The sequence below is a fragment of the Mirounga leonina genome, unplaced genomic scaffold, assembly GCF_011800145.1.
Source record: "Mirounga leonina isolate KUSES-001 unplaced genomic scaffold, KU_Mleo_1.0 Mir_94, whole genome shotgun sequence".
NCBI classification, from domain to species: Eukaryota; Metazoa; Chordata; class Mammalia; order Carnivora; family Phocidae; genus Mirounga; species Mirounga leonina.
In genome coordinates, this window is record NW_023270855.1 from 54,835,587 (window position 1) to 54,857,635 (window position 22,049).

General features: G+C 58.8%; 4 protein-coding genes across 8 annotated transcripts in view; 1 reads left to right on the forward strand and 3 right to left on the reverse strand.

Annotated features, from left to right (window-relative positions):
- Window positions 1–55: 55 nt before the first annotated feature.
- Window positions 56–1,325, reverse strand: RPL36 (ribosomal protein L36). Of its 2 annotated transcripts, none has more exons than XM_034996617.1 (4): window positions 941–1,325; window positions 670–764; window positions 262–396; window positions 56–189 (listed from the first exon to the last, which is right to left on the reverse strand). In XM_034996617.1, exons 2-4 carry the CDS (start codon window positions 760–762, stop codon window positions 100–102), a joined length of 318 nt encoding a protein of 105 aa, XP_034852508.1. In that variant the 5' UTR covers window positions 763–764; window positions 941–1,325; the 3' UTR covers window positions 56–99. The 2 variants fall into 2 exon arrangements, with proteins under 2 accessions (XP_034852508.1, XP_034852509.1); XM_034996618.1 differs by having other exon boundaries at window positions 886–1,325.
- A 1,301-nt stretch (window positions 1,326–2,626) lies between these two features.
- HSD11B1L (hydroxysteroid 11-beta dehydrogenase 1 like) lies at window positions 2,627–7,487 on the reverse strand. 2 transcript variants are annotated; one of them, XM_034997043.1, is made up of 8 exons: window positions 7,272–7,487; window positions 5,407–5,502; window positions 5,182–5,312; window positions 4,440–4,551; window positions 3,969–4,060; window positions 3,695–3,788; window positions 3,396–3,561; window positions 2,627–3,316 (listed from the first exon to the last, which is right to left on the reverse strand). In XM_034997043.1, the coding sequence occupies exons 2-8, from the start codon at window positions 5,477–5,479 to the stop codon at window positions 3,121–3,123; spliced, it is 864 nt and encodes a 287-aa protein (XP_034852934.1). In that variant the 5' UTR covers window positions 5,480–5,502; window positions 7,272–7,487; the 3' UTR covers window positions 2,627–3,120. The 2 variants fall into 2 exon arrangements, with proteins under 2 accessions (XP_034852934.1, XP_034852935.1); XM_034997044.1 differs by having other exon boundaries at window positions 7,000–7,487.
- Window positions 7,488–7,661: 174 nt separating this feature from the next.
- Window positions 7,662–9,850, forward strand: MICOS13 (mitochondrial contact site and cristae organizing system subunit 13). Its single transcript, XM_034997045.1, has 4 exons — window positions 7,662–8,105; window positions 8,794–8,971; window positions 9,178–9,229; window positions 9,611–9,850. Exons 1-4 carry the CDS (start codon window positions 8,077–8,079, stop codon window positions 9,706–9,708), a joined length of 357 nt encoding a protein of 118 aa, XP_034852936.1. The 5' UTR covers window positions 7,662–8,076; the 3' UTR covers window positions 9,709–9,850.
- Window positions 9,851–12,854: 3,004 nt separating this feature from the next.
- The window catches only part of SAFB (scaffold attachment factor B), a 36,619-nt gene continuing 27,424 nt past the window's right edge, over window positions 12,855–22,049 (reverse strand). For 2 of the 3 annotated variants that reach the window (XM_034997330.1, XM_034997332.1), the window contains exons 14-21: window positions 21,149–21,255; window positions 18,774–19,064; window positions 17,525–17,662; window positions 17,043–17,085; window positions 14,162–14,280; window positions 13,740–13,846; window positions 13,317–13,383; window positions 12,855–13,184 (exon numbers count right to left, since the gene is read on the reverse strand). In XM_034997330.1, the coding sequence (XP_034853221.1) occupies window positions 13,055–13,184; window positions 13,317–13,383; window positions 13,740–13,846; window positions 14,162–14,280; window positions 17,043–17,085; window positions 17,525–17,662; window positions 18,774–19,064; window positions 21,149–21,255 (1,002 nt within the window). In that variant the 3' untranslated portion in view covers window positions 12,855–13,054. The remainder of the gene's footprint in view (window positions 13,185–13,316; window positions 13,384–13,739; window positions 13,847–14,161; window positions 14,281–17,042; window positions 17,086–17,524; window positions 17,663–18,773; window positions 19,065–21,148; window positions 21,256–22,049) is intronic. The other variant, XM_034997331.1, reaches the window with a different exon arrangement.

Here is a 22,049-nt window from a genome sequence, read left to right on the forward strand (position 1 = left end):
CACCGGTGCGACCTGGAGGCGCGCCCCCTCCTCCCCCAGACCAGCACAAGACCCCCAAGTTCCGAAAAGGCTTTATTACATGGCGGGGGCGGGGGGGGCTCAGTCCTTCTTGGCCGCCGCTTTCCTCATGGCGGCCAGGACGTTGCTCAGCTCCTCTCGCTTCCTCTTGGCGCGGATGTGTGTCCCCACCTGCGGGCAAGGCGGGCGCTCAGTCCGGGCCCCGAGTCCCAGCCCGGCCCCTGCGCGCGACGGGGCACCTACCCTTTTCTTGATGAACTTGAGGGCGCGCTTGTCCTTGGAGACCTTGAGCAGCTCCATGGCCCGCCGCTCGTAGGGGGCGAAGCCGCACACCTCTCGGATCATGTCCCGCACGAACTTGGTGTGCTTGGTGAGGCGCTGCGGGCGCGGGGGGCGTCAGGGCGAGGCGCCCGGGGTCCCGGGCGTCCGCTGCGGCACCGGCGGCGTGCAGCCCCTCCCGCCCGCCTTCCCACGGCAGGACGCCCCCGCTCGGCCCGGGCCCTCGTCCGGCCGGCGGCCTCGCCCCGCGTCCGTTGCCCGCGCGCGCGCTTCCCGGGGTGTCCACCCGCCGCGGGGCGGGCCCCACGCCCCACCCCCTTCACGCCCGACCCTCCCGCCAGCACGGCCCCCGAGCGCCGCGCCCGCACTCACCCCGCGGCGGCGGCTGTGCCTCGGCTTGCTCACGTTCTTAGTCACCTTGTGGCCCTTGTTGAGGCCCACGGCCATAGGGTAGCGCAGAGCCATGGCTGGGGCCGGGAGCGGAGAGGGGAGTGGAGGTGAGTCCGGGCTCGGCCCCCGCCGCCCGGACCCCGCGTCCGACCCCCCCCGGGCTCCCTCCCGGCGCCCAGCCAGAGCCCTGAGCCGCACCGGGGCCGCGGAGTCCGGATGGCAGCAGATGCTACGCTCCCCGCGCCCCACTAACCTGCTGCTCCTCAATGGCTCCCGCGGCGGAAGGGCTGTCGCCCCGCGGAACTCTGGGCTATCTCGCTTCCGCGGGTCGAGCGGGCCAGAGAGGCAGGAACGCCGCGCGCTCCCCCTGGCGGCTGGAGGCCCTGCGGTCTCTATGCGCATGCGCGAGCCGTCTACCTGCGCATGCGCGCTTACGGTAGTGGGTTGAAACTAGCCTCAGCCGGAACTGAAGTGCCTTCCCTTGCCGATGGGTTGAGAGTTGGAATCCTACTTCTGCAGCTTGCTGGCTAATCCCACCTGGGCGCGGGCTTAGGCACCCTGCGCCAGGAACTTCGGCTCCCAGGACTTGAATTTCCTCGTGTATAGAATGAGGAGAATAAGGGACGCCTGGGTGGCTCAGTCGGTTAGGCGTCTGCCTTCTGCTCAGGTCATGATCCCAGGGTCTTGGGATCCAGCCCCGGGTGGGGCTCCTTGCTCCCGAGGAGCCAGCTTCTCCCTCTCCTCCCCGCTCATTCTTTCTCTCTCAAATAAATACATAAATAAAAATCTTTATTAGAATGAGGACAATAATAGTACCTATTCCAAACTGTTCGAGTAAGATGTAATGGTACTTGACACAAAATAAAATTTCCATAAACAGATATTGGCTTCATTCTGTATGACACCAAACTGTGTTAGAACTGAAGAAGGCGATTTGGTATAGTACCCCTGATGGCGTTTGATATAATTTGATGTGATTTTCGGTGGTGCAGGGACTGGAGGCATGATAGAAACAAACAAACAAAATTCTTTTCTGGTTTTTGTCTTTCAATCCTACTTATTCCCAAATGATGGTCCCCATTTTGCGCTAGTCTCTTTGGGGTTAACCCTTCTAACACTTGCTAATTCTAGAGAGCCTTGCACAGCCAACAGTAGCTAGCATTTTGCAATATTGTATTTGTTCTACAGTTTTTAACTGTACAGTTGCTTTTTATTTATGCAAACCACACTAATTTATCATTTTAGGGAGAGGAAGTGTCAATTTTTCACGACCTGATGTAAATAAACATCAGTGATGTGCAGATAAATACAGCCAACACTTTGTTTGAAGTCCCTTGTCAGAATCCTACCTCCTGCCACGGACTTCCTCCCTCTCTGTCCCTCTCTCTCTTTAAGATTTTATTTATTTATTTGAGATAGAGAGCACAAGCAGGGAGGAGGATCAGAGGGAGAGGGAGAAGCAGGCTTCCCGCGGAGCGGGGAGCCCGATGCGGGACTCGATCCCATGACCCTGGGATCATGACTTGAGCTGAAGGCAGATGCTTCACCGACTGAGCCAGCCAGGCACCCCTTCCTCCCTCTCTCCAAGCACATTTCCTTATCTATAAAATGTTAACAATTGTAGCACCAACGTCCAATTGTGAAGATGCCATGAGATCACTAATGTCAAGGGCTTAGTGCCTGATACACATTTCCGTCATCGGCACACAAACCACATGCTTTATACTGCAAATGTGGCCTTTGACACACAGTCAGTACCTTTCTTTCCACCCCTGACTTCCCGGGTGAGATCTACGTCTCTCAGCCTTCATTTCTTCACTGTTAAATAGGGTGGAGAAGTCTGGTCATCTCATCCCCGTACACACATCCCTCTTTACCCGCCTGCCACCAGCAAACTGGAAAAACTAAGCAATGTGAACAACCTATGTGCAAGGGAAGAAGGATTTTTATTATGAAACAGAAGGCTGGGTCCAGCCCAGAACACATTCTTTCCCTCCTCCCCGGCCTCAGACCCCATCGGCAGATGGACAGTTAGAAGGCTGTCCCCTGCTTGTGGCCAGGGTAGGGGGACCCTCCAAGGTTGCGTGAGTGGAAAGAAGAGATCAGGGAGGCACTGGCTCCAGGTGGGAGACGGACAGGGTTCCCAGGGTGCCCTGTTTGACATGGCCAGGGGCCTGGGCAAGTCACACCACCTCTCTGAGCCTCAGCTTTCTCATCTGCAAAATGGAAGCAGCAACCGTGTCACCTCGCCCGGAGTTGTGACCGTTTCCAGGGGCTGGTAGACTTTCTCGGTTGTCCCTTTCTGTCTTGATGACTCTGTCTTGAGCCATGGCCACCAGCTCAGAGGTGTCTCGGTTTGTGTCGCCGCCGCTCTGGGGCGGCTGGATGGAGGGTTCCCCTCCGGGAAGATGAAGGAGTGCCACGGCCGGGGGCTCAGGCAGCCTCGGCAGCGGTGACGTTGAGCTCCTGGCGGATGAACCAAGCCCTCGGGTGCGGCAGCCATCCCCGGAGCAGGCAGAGCAGGTGGAAGCGCCACGGGTAGAAGACGCCAGGGGCGCGTGTGGCGCCGCCGCGGATCACGGCCAGGGCTGCCTTGGGCCCTGGGGCCGCCTTGGCCCTCGTGACGCCCCTGGGGACAGGAGGCGCGGTGGAGACTGCAGCTGGGCGGCCCCCCACAGCCCCCTGCCCCTGATGGCCCCGGGCCTCACCTGACTCCCTCGGCAGTCGAGGCGCGATCCCGGAGGCCCAGGACACACATGGTGATGGCCACGTTCACGTCCTGCACGTCCAGCTCCCGCCGCAGAGAGCCGAAGAAGCCGTCCAGCGCGAACTTGGCCGCCGAGTACGGGCTGGAGAAGGATGTGGGCACATGGCCTAGGAGCGCGGGAGGGCAGCAGCTGAGTGACCACACGGCGCTCCCCCTCCTCCAGGGAGCCTTCCTGCCCTCCCCAGGCTCGCCCGCCTCGAGCCCTGTGACCTCCCGACTCCCCGCCCCGCGGGCACGCACCGAGCAGCGAGGACACGACCACCAGAGAGCCTTTGCTGTCCGTCAGGCTGGGCAGCGCCAACGAAGTCAGCTGCACGTAACTCAGGAAGTTCACCTGGAGGTGGCGACTGCGAGTCACCGCATCGCGGAGACACTCAGGCCCCGGGAGGGGCGGGGCCTTGAGGCGTTGGGCGGGGCCTGGGAGGGGCCGGACCTGAGGTGGGGATGGGGGCGGGGGGAGGGTGGAGCCTGGGGATAGGAAGGATGGGGCGCTGGGCGCGGTGGGGCGGGGCACCTGCAGGAGCCAGCGTGTCGCCTGGACGCTCCGGGACCGCGTGCCTGCCGGGGTGGCGCCGAGGTGGTTCAGCACGAGGTAGTCCAGCCCTCCTGGCCCGGAGAGGCCCATCAGCAAGGAGCTAGTCCTTGAGGCTCCGCCCCTGGGCCCGAAGAGGCCCCCCGCCCCTGGCCCCGTCACCTTGAACTAGAGAAGCTCCGGCCAGAGGACTGACCCAGTGAGTTCCGCCCCGGGTGGCTCCCCGCCTAATATCAAAGAGACCGGGCCCTACCCCCTGGATCCTGCCAGGCTTCGTCCCTGATCCAGTAAGGCCCAGTCCAGAGTTCCGCCCCCTGGAGGCAATGGGGCTCCACCCCTAGCCACGCCCCGGACCCATAAACCTCCGCCCACCGACTGCCACGGCCCCACCCCTTTCGGGTCCTGCCGGGTGAGGCTCGGCCCCAGTCCCAGAGTCCAGGCCCCGCCCCTCACCCAGCTTGTCCAGCGCAAACCGCACCACGCGCTCGGGCACCTCAGGGGAGGCCATGTCCGCAGCGATGAAGAAGACCTTGGGAGCGCCCAGCTTCCGGCAGTTCCCTACCACCTGGGGGGGCCAGAGCTGCCCGTGGGCCCGTCCACCCCGGCTGGGCCCCCTCCACCTGCTAGACCATTGGGGCCCCAACCTCAAGCCCCTCCCCGACTCGGAGCTTCAGGTGACAGTCAACATTATTCCCAAAGCTCTGCCACTGCGGTCACAAACCGGCAGCCTGCGGGCCCAAATCGGTCACGTTTTATTTGCTCAATACCAACATTTAAAACGCAGGGGATGTCATATAAATCTCGAGATTTCTGGCCTCTCTAGAAGTTTTGCAAGGTCCGTCCCCAAGAACCGTACATCTCCTTAGAGCCACAATGGGCTGCTGCTGAGCAGTGTCCACCACCCCTCGTCTGAAGTTGAGAACCCTGGCTGCCGGCCAGGCTTTGGGCACCACCGATAACCCCAGTTTTGAGGAACACTCCCTGTCTTACACTCACTGTCTTAATGGATCAACCCAACACCGTAACCCAGGAGAAGGTACTTTAATTGTCTCTGGTTTGCAAAAGAGGAAACTAAGGCTCAGACGTTAAGCTACTTGCCCAAGGTCACCCCGGAAGCCTGGATCTTTGCAAGGAAGTTTTTACACCCAGGCCCCGTTTTCCACCCACTCCCGCCCCACGAAATGGGCTGCCTCACCTTCTGTAGGAGGGCCTCGGTGTGGGCCGTGAGCACCAGGTGGGCGCCCAGGCGTGCGTAGAGATAAGCCAGCTCCTCCCCAATGCCCGCGCTGGCCCCGGTCAGCAGCACTCGGGCTCCCTGCAGGCCAGCTAGCAGGGTGCAGGGGTGGTCAATCCTGGGGGGGGGGGGGCCGGTACCGGACAGCTGGCCCGATTCCTCCCTCCTCCACCTCCAAGCACTCACCAGGGTCGAAGTTGTCATCCCAATAGTAGGAGAAGAACAGGGCCCCCAGTCCGGTGAGGAGCAGAACCTTCATGGCCAGCCCTGGGTCTGCAGGTTCTGCAGCAGGAGAGAGGAGGACAGGCACAGGCCTGGCCCACAGCCACCCCCATTTCCACAACTGCGCCTTTGTTTGATGAAGATGCTCCAGGCCCTGCCCTCTCTCCCCTCCATCTCGGCAGCCGCTACCTAGTTCAGGTCACTACATAGGTTCCCCTGGCCTCTTCAATGGCTTTCTCCCTCCTCGAAGGAGCCAAATGACATCTTGCCTCCCCCTGCTGAACATCTTCCCCATTTCATTTAGGACAAAAGCCGGCCTCCTTGATGGTCAAAAAGGCCCTGCAGGGACCAGCCCCTCTGGCTCACTCTGCTTTTTGCCACACCCGCCTCTTCACTGTTCCTCAGAATCAGCCAGTCTCCAACCTGCCACAGGGCCTTTGCATTGGCTGTTGCCTCTGCCCGGAATGCTCTTCCCAAATAGAACCCAAGGAGTTGCTCTCTCACTTCTTTGAAGTCAGCACAAAACTGACCTACTCCAAGGGACATTCCTTGGCCTCCTTTTCTAGAGCGCCTCCTGGTCCCTCTCCTTCCCTTGCCTCCCTCTACAACTGCCATCCTCTCAGCACTTGCCATGACCTGAAATTATCCTGACGATTTGTTACATGTTCACTGGCCCTGTTTCCTCCTGGACTGTCAGCTCCATGAGGCAGGAAGGAAACGGAAACCTGCTGCTTCTTTGTTCACTGTCGGGTCCTCGGGGCCCCAAACGGTGCCAGACATGCAGCAGGACGCTCAACAGATACCAGACTGACCCTGAGTGATATGAAGAACATTGGAGAGAAGAGCTGGGCAGGGGGCGGGGGGTGCAGAAAGACGGCTCTGTCTGGAGACACCCAGAAGGAATCTTAGGGCTCGGTAGGGGACACAGGGGCCTGTGTCATTAGGGTTAAGATGTGACTTCAGCTGTGGGAGTGGATTTACTTGTTCCAGGGAGAAGGTGAAAGAGAGAAACAGGCCAAGTGCTTAACTGCTTTAAGCGGGGGGCAGGTCATGAATCTTCCCTGAGAAAGGCGCAGGACCATCACATCTTGGGGTTTCTGTCATCTGGACTCAGTAGGACAAAGAGGAGAGGGGGACTTCCAGAGCTGAGAGATGGTGGGGTTGGGGTGCCTTCAGATCTCTAGATCCAGGCCTCAGTCCTTCGTCCCCCACTGCAAAGTTCCAGCTGCCTCTCCCATCCTCCTACTCCCTCCCTCTCACCCTATGCTTTTCCGGCAGCCAGAGGGATCTTCCAAAGAAATCTGATGTTCCCCTTCCTGCTCCAAAGCCTCCTAGGGTTCGCCACTGCCCCCCATGGAGACCAAGCTCCTCACCTCAGCCCACAATGCCCCGCGGGTCTGGCCCACCTGTCCATCCGCATCTTCCACCACTGTCTATGACTCTTTCTCAGCTCTCAGAAAGGTGCACTCGCCCTTCCCCAGTCACGGCAGCCATCCCACCTCTCCCCACGTTCCGGGGGAAGCCCCGCGGAGTCCCGCAACTCGACCCTCTTCCCACCTTGACCCCAGCAGCTATGCAGGGCTCCGCGGGGTCGGGCGGATGAACGGCTAGCTGGCTGGCCGTCCGGGTGGATGGATGGATGGTTGGATGGACGGAAGGATGGATGGATGGGTGGATGGATGGATGAAGCAGCCGCCTGCGATGGGGGAGGAACTGGGAGAACCAGACCCTCGCAGAACGTACTGGTCTCCTGACCTCGCCAGGCCTCAGTTTCCCCTCTGGACAAAAAGGGCGTGCGACGTGCTGCGCGCTCCCAACCTCGCACTCACCCACTCGGGCCTTAGTTTCTCCCGCCGTCCAGAGGGGCCGGGGTCCGGGCCTGGGAACCCGCAGCGCGCCCCTCGTACCTCCCTAAGCGGCCGCTTCCGGCCGGGCCCCCGACCGCGCCCCCCTCCCTTAGGGTCCGGGTCACGTGACACCGAGCCCACCTCCTCAGGGGGAGTGGCCTAGCCACGGGAACACCGCTCCCGGGCGTTGCCCGGCAACGGCATTCCGCCGGGCTCGCCCCCTCCCGGCACTAGTCCCGGTCCCGCCCCCTGGACGAAAGCCCCACCCCTGACCAGATCACGTGACACAGGGCCCCGCCTCCTTCGCACAATTCCGCCCGTCGCGTTGCCATGACAACCATGCTATTGGCACACTCTTCCTGGTCCTGGGCCCTCAGTCCCCCGCGCGGGCGCGGGTGGATCTCCCGGGCCCCGACATCTTCTTGGGTCACTTCCAGGCCTCACTCTAGACGCGTGACTCCTCTTTTCCCCCCACGCCACCCGGGCCGTGTAAGGCCGGACTACATTTCCCAGGAGTCTCGGCGGCTAGGCGAGGCGTCCGGCGCCTCACGGGGCGGTGCTGACTCCGTTTCCCAGGCAGCTTTGCGGCGGACGGGCTCTGGGGATTGCGCTTCTCAGAATCCTTTCGCGCGGTCCCTCTCCCGGCGTCTCTGAGCCGTCGCGCGACTTCGACTCCCGCAGGCCTTTGCGACTGACTAGGGCGACTACGCTTCCCAGAGGCCTCTGCGGCGCTATCGCCGGAAGCGGCGGGCGAGTGGAGTGTCCTTGCGCGCGGAGCCGAGCGACCATGGTGCCCCGAGTGTGGTCGCTGATGAGGTGCGTCGGGCTGCCGGGCGGGCCCCGAGCCCCCGAGAAGGTCCCCTCCTGTGGGCACTACCTCTGGTTTGCTTCCAGCTGGATCTCCGAATTCCGTGCCCCCATCGCCCCTATGGGGAAGCTGAGGTTCAGGCGGGGAGGGCCTTCCCGAGATGTCCTGTCGCCTCCTTCCCGCTTCCCAGCGAGCCCTTGCCTCCTGATTGTGTCGGAGTCCCCGCTGCCTCCTCTGGAAGGTGGGAATGCCGCAGGCGCTGTACCAGGAAGTTCATGCGTGCCCAGAGCGACGTATGACACACGGGAAGCGACCAGGGCCACTTGGAAACCCTTCGAGGGTGGCGCGCAGGTCGTGCCTCCCGGGGCTGGAAGGCATAAAGTCAGGGCTCTGACATCTTCACGGTTCCGTGCTCTGTGTGCGGGATCACCAGTGACCCCTCCTCCTCCCCGGGCCTCAGTTTACCAGTCCAGTGGGGCGCAGTGTAGATTGAGCGTTGTGCACAGTAGGCGCCAGGCACGCGTCTGGGCCGCCCGCGTGCCTTGTTCTTCCGTACGGGCTGCCTGGCTTCAGGCGTGTCACTCCTAGGACCGTGGCGCCCGGGAGCCGGCCTCCTCTCCCCGTGTGGGCCTAGAGCCCCGCGCCGGCCAGCAGTGCCCGAGGAGCTGCTGAGCGGCTGTCCTTCCCTGACCGCAGGTTCCTCATCAAGGGCAGTGTGGCCGGGGGTGCCGTCTACCTGGTGTATGACCAGGAGTTGCTGGGGCCAAGCGACAAGAGCCAGGCCGTCCTTCAGAAGGCTGAGGAGGTAGTCCCCCCAGCCATGTACCAGTTCGGCCAGTACGTGTGTGAGCAGACCGGTCTGAAGATGCCCCAGGTACCCTGGGGCTGGGAGTGAGGCCAAGGCTTGGTGGGAGGAGGGTGTCAGTTCCGGGGTGGCTCTTGGTCCCTGGTCCCTCCAGCCCTGCCTGGTATCCTCCTCGGCCCTGGGCTTTGTGCTGCTCTTCCCGGCCTCGGGAAGGGGCTGGGGCTGCTGGCCGGGCCCTTCCCTTTTCACCTGCCCCTTCTCCCCTCTCTTCCCAGCTCCCAGCCCCTCCAAAGTTTAACTTTCACATCCGCGACACCTGGAATTCAGGTAGGCCCTGGTCCCTGTGCTTGGGGGGTGGCCCCGGATACCCCCCAGCCTAGCACCCCCTACCACCGCTTCCTGGTCATTCCTTTCCGTTGCTCCCCTTGCTGCTCCGTGCAGCTCGCACAGACCTAAAAGAGGAAAAGGGGTGGAGATTTCAGGGAGGTGTGAGCAAAGTGGAGCCTCCTTGGAGGATGGGTCACATTGGAGCTCATCGTGTGACCTAGACAAGAGGAGGCCCTGCCCCACTCTGCCTGTTTCCGCGTGTGGAACTGATGCACCTGGAACGGGTGCCTCTAAAAGCCTCGCAGAGCTAGGGTTTCCGGGGGGCTGGTGTTGGTGGGCTAAAGCGGGGGGCTGAAGGCGCTGGGCCCTCCCTCTCCACAGGCATCATTACGGTGATGTCGGCCCTGTCGGCGGCCCCCTCCAAGGCCCGCGAGTACTCCAGGGAGGGCTGGGCGTACCTGAAGGAGCGAACCAAGTAGCCTGTCAGAAGAGGCCACCTGCCCCGGTCAGGAACAGGGGCAGGGGCACCATAGACCCTGAGACTCCAGACTGGGACTGGGACCCCACTCCAAGGGCAGCTCCTGGCCTTGCCGGCCCAATAAAGGACTTTGGAAGAAGTGCTCCCCGACCCGTGTGCTGGCCCCGGGGACTTGGGGTGGCCTGGCTGGTGCCCAGAGCGCAGGGGCCTGGGCTTCTGGCACCTAGCAGCTCTTCAGGGCCTGACCTTGCCCCCAGGCCTGGGTTCACGCCTTCGCTCTCCGGGGCCCTGCCTGCTGGGCCCCCAACCTGGTATGGGGATGGGGAGCAGACACTTGGCCCTGGCGCTCCATTGACTGTGCTCAGGGCCCAGGAATGGGTTGAGGAAGTACTGAGGGCCAGCCCAGGTTAGGGATGTCTGCTCGTGGAGGGCTGAGCCAGGGTGGGGCATTCTGGACGTTGGGACTCGGTAGAGTGGGCACAATTCATCAGTTCATCTCTCCACACGGCCAGGAGTTCCTGTGGACACTGAGCCTACATCTGGCTCAGCTCGCTGATCACCTGTCTCGTCTGGTCCTGGCCCTCCCTTGCCTGCTCCCTACCCGCATTCTGCCCTCTCCCCACAATCTGGGGATTCCTGGGACCACAGGCTTCATGTCATTACAGTGGGTGGGGGGCTCCCGTACCCAGAGAGGTTCTGCCCTCCCTGCATCCCCTGCTCCCCTGGGAAGGCTTTCCCGCCCCACACTGGGTCAGCTGCCTGGTGACCTGAATGTTCCCCCCGCCCCAACCCCTGGGGGCTGAATCGCCGGGAGGGTGGGCCCTGGGAATACTCCCAGCCCGGAGGGCATCCCACCATGATGGCAGTGGGAGGAAACCTGTTTCGCAGATGACGGCAGGTAGAAGGTGGGCTTGGCTGGGAGCCCGAGACTTGGCTAGGATGTCGCTTCAGGAGCATGGAGAGGCCTGGCCAATGGTGCCCTGAGCTGACACGGGATCCCCCTGTTTCTAAGAGTTCTGGGGGTTATGTTGCTTGGTCTGGGGGACAGAGCTCACCGAGGCCCGTGAACTAGGAGAGGACAGCGGTTACTGGTGAGGAAAGCAGAGACCAGAAGCCAAGACGTTGCCCAGGCTCTCCGGGCATGAGAAGCTCCTGTGTCCACGGGAGCTGTGGGGAGGAGTGTGTGTGGGGGGGATGGGTGGCCTGGCCTGGGGTGTTTGGGGAGGCAGAGCCCCGAGTGTGCCACTCTACTCTCCAGGAAGAGTCTCTGGCTGGGTCTCCCATGTCCAGCGTGGCGCCTGCCCGCTCATGTGCTGGGCCACGGCAAGGAGACAAGCAGGTCCAGGGCAAGGGCAGCGTGGGAACATCCCTGATCCCGGGGGCTGCCTGGGGGGAAGCCAGCCCTGGGTCGGGGCTGAGCCCTGTGACCCACCCCTGGCTGGCACCCTCCACCGAGCCCTTCCCGCAGCCCAGGGAAGGGGGCCGACCGTGGGCTCCGTTTACAGGTGGAGAAGGTTGCGCGCAGCCTGGAACCCGGGGAGTTAGCTTCAACCCTCCCCGGGGTGCAGGATTTCCAGGTGCCTCACCCCAGTGGACCCAGTCCTGGGCCCTCGAAGACAGGAGGGTTTGTGCTCAGGGCACACGGGGCTGGGGCTGTGGCATGTGCTCCACAAGGTCCCTGAAGCCTCGGGACCCCACCATCATCACTACCACCATTTTACAGAGACTGAGGCCGACCTGGGCCGGGGGGGCGGGGGGAACCTGCCAGGGCCGCCCTGCCACACTCTGCCAACTCCCGGCAATGCCCACAGGAAGGGACTCCAGCCCTTAGAGGTCAGGAGGGAGCCACGGAAGGAACATGCTCATGCCCATGCGGGCGGCCGAGCCTGCAGCCCCAGCCGCACTGCTCACAAGAGCGACTGCAGCCCCCGCAGGACGCCCGTGTCAGGGGTGGAGGGGGCCGCGAGGTGGGGGCTCCGGAGAAGCAGAGATGGCTGGGGGCGGGTCCGGGGGCGGCTGGGCAGGCAGGCAGGGCTTTGGGAAGGCACAGGTGCGCACAGCGAGGGCCGGCAGAGGGGCACGCAGTTTTAGGGTGAGAGAGGGTGAGGGAACGGGCTGAGCAGGGTGCACCTGTTTGAGAACACAGAGCAGGCAGGGCTGGGCCATCTCACAGAGGCGACACACGTACCCTGGGCCCCCCTGGATAACCTGGATAATTCTCCATCTCCAGGTCCTTAACTGAATCCTGGCTGCAAAGGCCCTTTTGTCGCGTTAGGTGCCATGCGTAGATTTCAGAGATTAGGGTGGGGACACCTCGGGCCCCTTCCGGAGGGGGCTTATTTGGCCCACCGCAGAGTCTGAAGGCTGGGTCACGTGTCTGTCTTCCCCCAGACAGGGCTGGACTCCACCAGCTCGCTTCCACAGACCAAGAGGCAGCAGGCCTCCCCGTCACCCCGACTCCCCTGTATGGGTGGGCCCGGCCTCCCTCCCCAGCACCACGGCCACAGATGCCGGGCCCCAGGAGACCAGAGTCTGGCTGACCTGGGGAGGCAGCACACTGCTGTCAGATCTTAGCCCGCTGGGATGCAGTTCCACTTGGGAGATCCCAGGAGTCAAAGCCACAGACGTGGGGAGTTGATGGGGGGGGCATGGGGGCAGGGAGTGTGAGCACCGGGGACAGTTGGGTTGGGGAAGATGAAAGGTTCTGCGGACGGAGGTCAGGGATGGCTGGCTGCACGGCAGCGTGCAAATACGAACGCCTCCGAGCTGTACGCTTAGAAGTGGTTAGAATGGGAAATTCCATGTTCTGTGTATTTTCCCCGCATTAAAAAAAAGCACAGCGGCCTGCCTGTTCAGCAAGGGCTGGGCGTGTCCTGGACATGGAGGCAGAGCGTGGGGGACAGAACCACCTGAGGTACATCAAAGGGCCCAGGACAAGGAAGAGGGACCAAATGGCCACAATCCCATCAACTCCGGGCCTGCGCTCACGTAGGCCAAGAGGGTGCGTGGTCAGCAAAGGGCTTCTGGAAACCCTAACAGCCCCTTAAAGCTGCCCCTTCCATCTTTCCCTGAAGGAAGAGCCGTGGCTCAGCAACGCCAAGTATAATTAACACGAAGAGGAGAAATAAAGAGAGAAAATGCTTTAAATAAAGGGTATGTGAACAGAAACACATTTATTACAAAAAAACAAAAAAAATCAGAAAAACAAAAAAAAAACACAAAAACATTCACATTGTATTGAGCTACAATATGGCAGCAGATAAAAAAAATTATTGTACACAGTTTAAGATAACTCCTAACAGAACATATTCCTGTAGCCACGTGACAGAACACGGGGATCCAAGCACTTAGTAGCGGCGAGTGAAGCGGGTGTCGTTGGGTCGGCTCCCCCGGTTCTGTCCTCCAAAGCCCCCCTGCATTCCACCGCGGGGGATCACGTGGCCCCGCGAGGCCCCACCGGGGGCAAAGCTGCCGCGCCTACGACCAATACGGATCCGGGTTACAGAGGCCGGGCCCCTGCGTCGGCCCTGCCGGCACTTTTAAACCTGCTCCCAGGTGAGCCAACATGCAGAGGAGACCGGGAGCAGGACAAGCAGCATGAACACTTACCCTGACATCCCTCCCCGGTTCATCATGTGACCCGGCCCAGAGTGACCAGACATACTTCTTTCGCCACCTACAAAACAAGAAATACAGTTCGAACAGCGCCTCCGAGCGTAGCGCGTGGAGATGAGGACCCCAACACGGGGCTCGTGTGACTCCAGTCCCTTTCCCGAGCCACCCAGTCAACCCAGAACCCGCAGATCCCGGCCAAGGCATCAGCACACGAACCGCACACCTGCTGTCCTAAGTCGAGGCAGAGAGGAGTGAACGTCCTCCGTTCCCCCCCCGCCCACGTCCAGTCAGTGATGAGCAAGACCCCGTGGTCTTGGGGAGAGCAGAGAAAGCGCTTCCTGCCTCAAGAAGCTGCTTGAGCTTTCCAGACGCTTCTCCACAAAGACAGACACGCCCCGGCCGAGAGCCAGGCCTTACCTTGCCACCTCTTGTGGTCCCTGTCTATCATGCCTCCATCAGCAGCACCCTGCCACGCACGGTCATCCTCTATTCTTCGGCCATGGTCCCCCCAGTCACGTCTGCCCCTTGGAAAAAGGTATCTCTGATTTGGATTGCCCCCTTCTCTGCCTTTCACAGTGGGAGGGGTGGTGGGTTCTGGAAGGTGCATTTAGCATTCTGTGTGTCCAGTCCCCATCGCTTTTGGGGTGGGGGTCCGTGGGAAGCGGGACCTGGCTCTCCAGGCTGCTCAGGGCTCTGAGGCGGCCCGAGCGGAGGCCAGTGGCTGGGTCAGGGGGCCGGCCCTCATCTTTCCCTGAGACCGAGGGTCCTCAGTTGGACACATCAATCCTGCCAGAGACGTGTGAGGCCTGCGCAAGCACGGCGGGGTGCAGGACACAAACCTGGGTGGAGGAGGCAGCCCCCGGCCCTCGCTCATCCTCTTGTCGGAGCCGTATCCGCCCCACCCGTCGCGGGAGTCCCGCCCATGTCGCTCTGGTCCTCCGTGGCGTTCGGGGTAATGCTGGATGTTAAAGAACCAGAACAAAAAGAAAGCTTCGGTCTCGAGCCTGGATCCCAAGGCCATTGGGGCAACAAGCTAATAATCACAATGACGAGAGTTCAGAAGTGCTGCTAAGCACTCGACACGTGGTCTTGTGCCACACAGGCCTTTAGCCTGCACGACAGCCACATCCCCGAAGTCCGCCTGGGCACTAGTGAGGACAGTCGAAAAATGGAGTCACAGAGTGGAGAAAGAAACTGAGGGCTGAAATCCACCCTAATCCAAGTGGAGAGAACTCAGGCACTAAGGAGACAAGGGCGCTGGGCCTAGTAAACTGCCCTGCGCCAAGAACAGACAATGGTATGCCGGGTGCATGTGCTCCGGCCCCACAGAACCACCAGAACAGAAGGGCCACCAGGGATCCTTTACCACGACTCATCCTGGGCCTGACGCCGCTGGCCAGCCCACCGCCAGCCGCCCTGGGGCCCCGCTTGTGGAAACGGCTTGCCTGGCACAGGCCACACGAATGCCTGACCCCGTTCCGGGCGCCATCTGAAGGAAGGATGGAAGAGAAAGCCTCCTATTCTAGGAAAAGCTTTATTTGTTTTAAATATTTATTTGAGAGAGCAAGCGAGCATGTGGGGGCCGGGGGGGCAGAGAGAGAGAGAAGCCCAAGCAGACTCCCCGCTAAGTGTGGAGCCCGACATGGGACTTCATCCCGCAACCCTGAGATCACCGCCTGAGCCCAAACCGAAAGTCGGACACTTAAGTGACTGCGCCCCCCAGGCGCCCCTAGGAAAAGCGGTTTGAAATAAATGCCCACTCATCCTTCACCTGAATCCTGCCCCTGCTCTCAGAGAGCCGGTGAGGTGGCTTTGGTTCCACCGTTGCTCTCACTGTCCCATGAATCCAACCTGCAGCCCTGGCCCTCTCTTGGGCCAGGATCACACTCTGAGTGAGAAGACCGAGAAAGGAATCCTGGTCATGAAGCCCCTGGATGAATGCGCCGGCCACCCTGTGGCTGTTCCCAGCCATGCTTATCTTACCCATTAAACCAGGAAGTCCCTGAGGCCAGAGTGGGCTTGGGCTCACACGGGGAGCCCTAACCAATGTGCTCCACTCCTTGCTTCCCCTGGCCTCTCGTTGTGTGCAGACATCTCCCTCAACAGAAGGGGGTTGGGGGGGGCCCACTGTACACGATGGTTCCTTCCAGGAGCAAAACCAAATGCCAAAGCGTCCAAGAAAGTCGGTGCTGCCACTTGGAGCAAGAGCCGAGCAAATGAGACCCCAAAGTAACACTTCCATAAAGAACCTTCAAAACACAGCACCTTTTTAAAAAATCACAGCTTGTGATTTAAACCGCTTCCTTTACTTTTAGACAAACAAAAATATTAATAAAGAATAATCGGGGTGCCTTGGTGGCTCAGTGAGTTAAGCATCTGCCTTCGGCTCAGGTCATGATCCCAGGGTCCTGGGATCGAGCCCCATGTTGGGCTCCCTGCTCAGCGGGGAGCCTACTTCTCCCTCTGCCCCTCCCACTGGCTTGTGCGCGCTCTAATGAATAAATAAAATCTTAAAAAAAAAAGAATAATCTTTTATCAATAGCCTTCTAAAAACACAAAGCTGACAGAGAACACTTTTCATACGAAGCCCACTTCCAGCTCTCCCTGGTATTTCACCACGTAGCCACGCTCTTCTGTCCAACCGACCACCCCGTGTGAGGGTTCAGCAAGACCAGAAAGCTTGTGGCAGTGTTCCCCTTCTGTGTCCCCTGTCCCCACCTGCCATCCAGGGCTGCACTGGGGTCTTATTTAGGACAGTGTGCAAGACGAAAAGCACCCTTTTGGTTTCAGCAGCGCTTTAGTTACTAACAACAATGGGCAAGAGAGGCCACAGAGACCAGGAAGTCCACGTGAGGGACTGTGCTAGCATGGCTATCGGCCCTTTGGGTCCCACTCCCTTGTGCAGGAGAGGAAGCACCCTCGATTTCCAGCTGGAGACAAGTGCTGGCACCAGGATGCGACTCTGGTTCTGGTTCTGGAACCTGAGACATTTGACCACCGCACTCAACTTTACCAAAGAGAAACAGAAGACCAAGTGTACATTCAGCTGCATCTCAGGTTTACCTCCAGGAGTAGAGAAAAAGGAATCATGTGAGGATTCCTCCGGAGGTGGCAGAAGAACCCCCTCCAGCTGGCCAAGGAAGGCAGCCACCCCCAGCTGTGCCCTCAGGAAGAGGGAGGAGAAAGCCGGATGGAGTGGTCTGTGCTAGAGGCAGGGAAAGGAAACTCCCGGGGCGGCAATTCTGCCCAAGGATGCCCTGACCACACCCTTCCCTCAGTCCCCCTGATCTTCCAAGTAAACCCACGAAAGTCAATGCTCTTTGGGGAAGTTCTCAAGCTAAATCTAAGACAGGAAAAAGGAGCCAGTCAAGCCTATCTTCTGATGCCATCAATCTGCAGAGCGCAGGTGTGGCCAAGACTAAGCTGCTTTCCAAGGCTCCATGGGCAGGGGGACCCAAGTCAGCCAGCACTGCTCGACCTCCGCGGCCCTGGACTTGCACGTGCTCAGCTGTGCAGCGCACAACCATCCAGCAGAGCCCGTCGGACGCGCCCAAGGCTCTTTAGCCGTTAGTACAGGGCATTACTACTCTTATTTACAGGTGGACAGAACTTCAGGGTCAAGGCCTAGAGGCTCCAGGATAAACGACTCGTCCTCCTCAGTTGAGGAGGGAGAATTGATCCCACGGCAAAAACAGGATACAACTGGAGTATCTGACTCACCTGTCCTTCTCTTTCTCCCATCATAGATCTTGAACCTTCTCTCCTGAAAAAGGCAATTTACATAAAAATGTTAGGGAAAGAAAAATAGGTCGGTTAGGCCCCCCACAAACAAAATATTTCCCAAATGGAAGCCAGGTAATTCATGCTCTAATGGTTCGAGTGGGCCCGCAAAGCCTAGAAGGGCCAACCCTAGTTCTTCAGCATTCAGAAAAAGAGGAGAGGAGGGGCGCCTGGGTGGCTCAGTCGTTAAGCGTCTGCCTTTGGCTCAGGTCATGGATCCCAGGGTCCTGGGATCAAGCCCCGCATTAGGATCCCTGCTCAGCAGGAAGCCTGCTTCTCCCTCTCCCACTCCCCCCTGCTTGTGTTACCTCTCTCACGGTCTCTAATAAATAAGTAAAAATCTTAAAAAAAAAAAAAAAAAAAGAAAGAAAGAGGAGAGTAGACAGCAAGGGGGCCGGCAGGGCCAGGGGGGCCTGGCTGACCTGTCGACGGAGTGGTCAGGGTAGCGGCCCCGGTCCCTGTGGTCAAAGTCGTGGAAGCGGTCCTGGCGGTTGAAGTCAGAGTGGTAGCGCTCATCCAGGGCGGCCCGCTTTGCTTCTGGCCAATAGGCGTCGTCTCTCCTGGAAGGGGAAGGAGTAAGTGCAATTTCTCCTCCACCTTCATGACCTTTGGGGAAGTAGGTGATCCAGACCCTCAACTGATCCTTGGCTCCTATTACTTCACAAGCTGAGAGGGGCTGGCGGGGTGATGTGGAATCCGACTGGAAGCCTCCGTTCTATTTCGTCTAACGTGCCCCGCTTCCCCTACACAGAACCTTGGTTTCCCTGACAGGAGGGCAGGTGGGCACACCTCTGCAGGTCGCCTCTGGGAATAGCACACCGCCTCGATCTAGGAGGACAGCAAGCGTGAGCGGGGACCTCGAGCTCTCCCTAGCACATGGTCTCTCCTCCAACGTGGACCTAACCGAGCAGACACCAGTGCGAGGGCTTTGAGAAGCACTCGAAACATATGGTTTCAGAACACTTAGGACCGTAGTGAACTCCCAGCATCAGTATTTGCACAAAGGCCAGAAGTCCTAAAATAACTTGAAGGCCCTCAAAAGCAGTCCTGCTGAATATTACATGGGACCTCTCTAACCAACGCAGCTGAGAAAAGATGAATACAAACTGTGTTTTTTTCCCAAGTGGGGATGCAGGTGGAAAAGCTTTGATCAGATAGATCAATGCTGGGACTACCACCCCCGACTCCCAACAGCAGGTTTGAAATCAGGCCTGTTTTTCACTGGGGCTAACATTTTAGTATTCACACATCACATCGGTATGTCCGGGAAATAAAAAATTGTTCTTTGGATAAACCAGGTCCCTACAGTGATGATAAAGCCTAGAAAGGGGGCCCGAAGGAGGGGTTTCTTGGTCTCTGGCCACCCGCTTAGCACTCGGGTGTCATGTGAGCCTCTGGGAGTCCGCACTCCTTCCTCGGCGGTTTGCACTAGGACTTGAACGTGAGGCTTTACTAGGCACTGCTTTGCGCAACTATTTCTCCACCGACCTGTAACCATGTCTCACGTTCCCGACGACGTAAAGGACATCAAATTGGGCTGCAGCATGCACCTGTGCTGCCTTTCAAACAAAACTCTCCCATTAACATGCTCCTGGGGTCCATACCCTCGTTCTAAACAGGCCAGGCCACCGCTAGGGTGGGCTGGGAGCCGCTCCACTTAGCTCCTCTTACCGGCCATCCACGTCGTAGGGCCTCCGCACCGCAGGCCGCCGCTCCTGCTCGTAGCGCAGCTCCTGCTGGCGCCGCAGCTCCTCGCGCTCGCGGTGGATGCGCTCCTGCTCCCGCCGCCGCTCGTGCTCCACGTGCATGCGCTCGCGCTCCAGCCGCTCGCGCTCCATGCGCTCGCGCTCCAGCCGGTGCCGGTGGAAGGCCAGCCGCTCGCGGGCAATCTCCAGCCGCTCGCGCTCCTCCCGCTCCCACTGCGCCTGCATGCGCTGCTCCCACTCACTGCGCTCACGCACCCTGCGGGAGAGCGGCAGCTGGAGGGGCCGCGGGCCACCCAGGGGCTCCCGAGCCGGGAACGCGGGCCTGCCCTGGGGCTCGGCAGAAACGCGAACTCGGGGCTGTGCCTCCCCCTACGGGACTCCAGCTCTCGCAGGCCCAATGACGAGAGGGCAAGGGGGGCAGCGGGCCTGGAATGCCAGCGCGGGCCCCGCCCCAGCCACGTTCCTGCCCGGCGGGTCATCGGGGCAAAGAGGCGTGTGCGCGTAGAGGGGCAGCTAGAATAGGAGCTCAGCCTCACTCCCTGAAATTTTTTCTGGAGCTCAACATCTCATTCCATGAAATATCCAATTAAAACTAAGCAACAGAACATCCTTTTCATAGCGAACTAAGTCTCAACGAAAACCTCTGCTCCCTAACCCGTGAGCTTCAATGAGTCACCAGGGAACGGGGCGAACCTTTGGACGCGGCTGTAGAAGTTCAGACGAGCTGACCGACCAGCGGGGGCCTGCGGCAGCAGCGAGAAGGGTCGGCAAGGCTGTGCGGGACCCCCGGCTGCTACTCTGTCCCCAGCGATAGCAACTGCACCCCGGCGCGTTTCCTCCCGGCGCCCCGTGCGGGTGACGGCGAGCAGCCGGGGGACACGGCTGCCGGGCTGTCTCCCCCCAGCCCTGGCCACGCACTTCCAGATACATGTCTGTACCCGCAGAAATGCATACTCCGGCCTCACTGTGCCCGTGGCCTGGACCAGAATAGCTACTCTTCTCACGTGCACCCCAATGCCCAGTGGGAGGCTGAGCCACGCTGCATGGCTGGCGGCGTCTGACCTGTCCCTTCGGGCAACTCTCTTCTGTCCGCTTTTCCCGTCAGGTTACTTTTGCCTTGTTACAGTGATTTCAAATCACGTTTATTCCCATCTCTCACGTGTCTTTACGAAATGAACAGAAGTTACATTCTTATTTAGTTGACTTCTCCTTCCAACCCTAAACTCCTGAATATTCTTACTTCTAACTTTATACAAATGCAGACTTCATGTTTACATTCAGTCACCAGTTTATGGTGACTGTTTTATCACTGACGTGAGCTAGAGACCCAAAGTGCTGTCTAAAGAACAGCCAAGTGACCTGAAGCTATTTGGGGGAGTCCACCCTTTGGTCACTAGTGAGAAATGTCCCTTTTGACATATTACAGTCCCACACGCACATGGGTCAGGTCCGTGGCTCTATTTGCCAGTTACTTCAACAAAAGTGCCTTCTGCCTTGCCCTTGGAAGCAGGAAGCTTACCCCCTCTACTCATTCTCACTCTGCCAATATTACTAATGATTTTTTTTAAATTCCTAAGTTGAGGGGCGCCTGGGGGGCTCAGTCAGTGGAGCGTCCGAGTCTTGGTTTCAGCTCAGGTCATGATCTCTGGGTCACGAGATCGAGCCCCATGGCGGGCTCTGCACTCAGCGGGGAGTCTGTTTGATATTCCCTCTGCTCCCCACCCACCCCCTAAAATAAATAAATCTTTAAAAATAAAAAAGAATGGTTTCTTGATAGGAAAAATTAACTGTCATGACTCTCTCCCTGCATACGTTCCACTGTTTCTCGTTTTCCCTTTCCGCAGCTTCTGGGGCACATTTGGTAGGTTAATGAGCACTACTGCGCCAAGAAGCCATTCCAACTCCCTGCCGTTCCCTTCCATGATCTTCAAAAAGAGACGGGCCTATCTGCATGAGAAGATCATGGGGAAAAAACCACAGGACGAAAGCCAAAGGAGCCAAGAGGTTTAGGGCGCCTGGGTGGCTCAGTTGGTTAAGCGACTGCCTTCGGCTCAGGTCATGATCCTGGAGTCCCGGGATCGAGTCCCGCATCGGGCTCCCTGCTCGGCAGGGAGTCTGCTTCTCCCTCTGACTCTCCCCCCTCTCATGTGCTCTCTCTCTCCTCTCATCCTCTCTCTCAAATAAATAAATAAAATCTTAAAAAAAAAAAAAAAATAAGGAGCCAAGAGGTTTAAAGCAATATTCCACAGACAGGGGACTTTGGAACTATCCCCCTAGGACACGATTATAACCAGTCCAGAGATACAAGCAAACCAGTAACACACCTGGACACAGACTCACCTACGGGACTCAGAGTCTCTCGACTTCCGAGGCTCTTTGACTTTATCAAAGGACACAACGGACCGCTTCTCTCTGCTGGCCGATTTGCGATCCTGGCTCTTAGAAACCTGGTTCACCAAGAAACATCCAGAAGTTAAAGCAGAAATGACAACAGAAGAATCAGGTGGGTCCAGGTCCAAACATCCAATACGAAAGTTGGAAATAAACACTAATGTTTAATGGAACAACCAGGTAACAAGGTGTTCCCCTCTTAAGAAATGTCATGTTTTCCTTATAATTAAAAAAGCCTCATCACCATGCTAAACTATCCACTGAGTACTTTCAATAGGGTCAAAATGGAAGCACTTCTCCCACTAAACTTTTTAACTTTTCAATGATCATAACCAATTTTTTAATACTTTGTCTTCTGCATCCAAAATAGATTCCTTACTCTTCTTGTTCTTTCCCTTCCTAATTAAACAGGCGGTGAGTGCCCAACCATGGCTACTTCTGGTATATCGGATGATTCCTGATTTGTGTGGTCACATTACTTTTATGAGACCTTCCCATCCTTAGCCCTGGAGCTCGTACTTCAATTGTGGCCATTTTCCAATTATTTTATGTAAAATAAATGTAAAAGAGATCACATGTATTATAACATTAACAGAGATCATTTGCACAAACACAAGCAGACTGAAACTTTCCACAATGGAAGCTTGCAGGAGCTTCAATGGTTTGTCACCTTGCAGCACAGGGTAACATGGCAGGCCTTAGGCTGGAGCCTGGGAACCTAGTGCCTAGACCACGCAAATGTGTTTTGTGCTGACCACCTGCTTTCCTTGTGGAAGTCAGGAAGTTTGTACCTGGCAGAACGCCTATGTAACCAGTCCCTGATAAAACCCTGGGGTGCTGAGGCTCTAAC

Bases quoted from the DNA above. Each gene is read 5' to 3' on its own strand.
- RPL36 (XM_034996617.1), bottom strand. From the start codon at position 762: ATGGCTCTGCGCTACCCTATGGCCGTGGGCCTCAACAAGGGCCACAAG. The intron at 397-669 runs GTGAGTGCGGGC...CCGCGCCCGCAG, and splicing joins GGCACAGCCGCCGCCGCGGG to CGCCTCACCAAGCACACCAA. The intron at 190-261 runs GTAGGTGCCCCG...CCTTGCCCGCAG, and splicing joins TCAAGTTCATCAAGAAAAGG to GTGGGGACACACATCCGCGC.
- MICOS13 (XM_034997045.1), top strand. From the start codon at position 8,077: ATGGTGCCCCGAGTGTGGTCGCTGATGAG. The intron at 8,106-8,793 runs GTGCGTCGGGCT...CCCTGACCGCAG, and splicing joins CGAGTGTGGTCGCTGATGAG to GTTCCTCATCAAGGGCAGTG. The intron at 8,972-9,177 runs GTACCCTGGGGC...CTCTCTTCCCAG, and splicing joins CCGGTCTGAAGATGCCCCAG to CTCCCAGCCCCTCCAAAGTT.
- HSD11B1L (XM_034997043.1), bottom strand. From the start codon at position 5,479: ATGAAGGTTCTGCTCCTCACCGGACTGGGGGCCCTGTTCTTCTCCTAC. The intron at 5,313-5,406 runs GTGAGTGCTTGG...GCACCCTGCTAG, and splicing joins GGATGACAACTTCGACCCTG to CTGGCCTGCAGGGAGCCCGA. The intron at 4,552-5,181 runs GTGAGGCAGCCC...TGGCCCCCCCAG, and splicing joins CCGAGGCCCTCCTACAGAAG to GTGGTAGGGAACTGCCGGAA.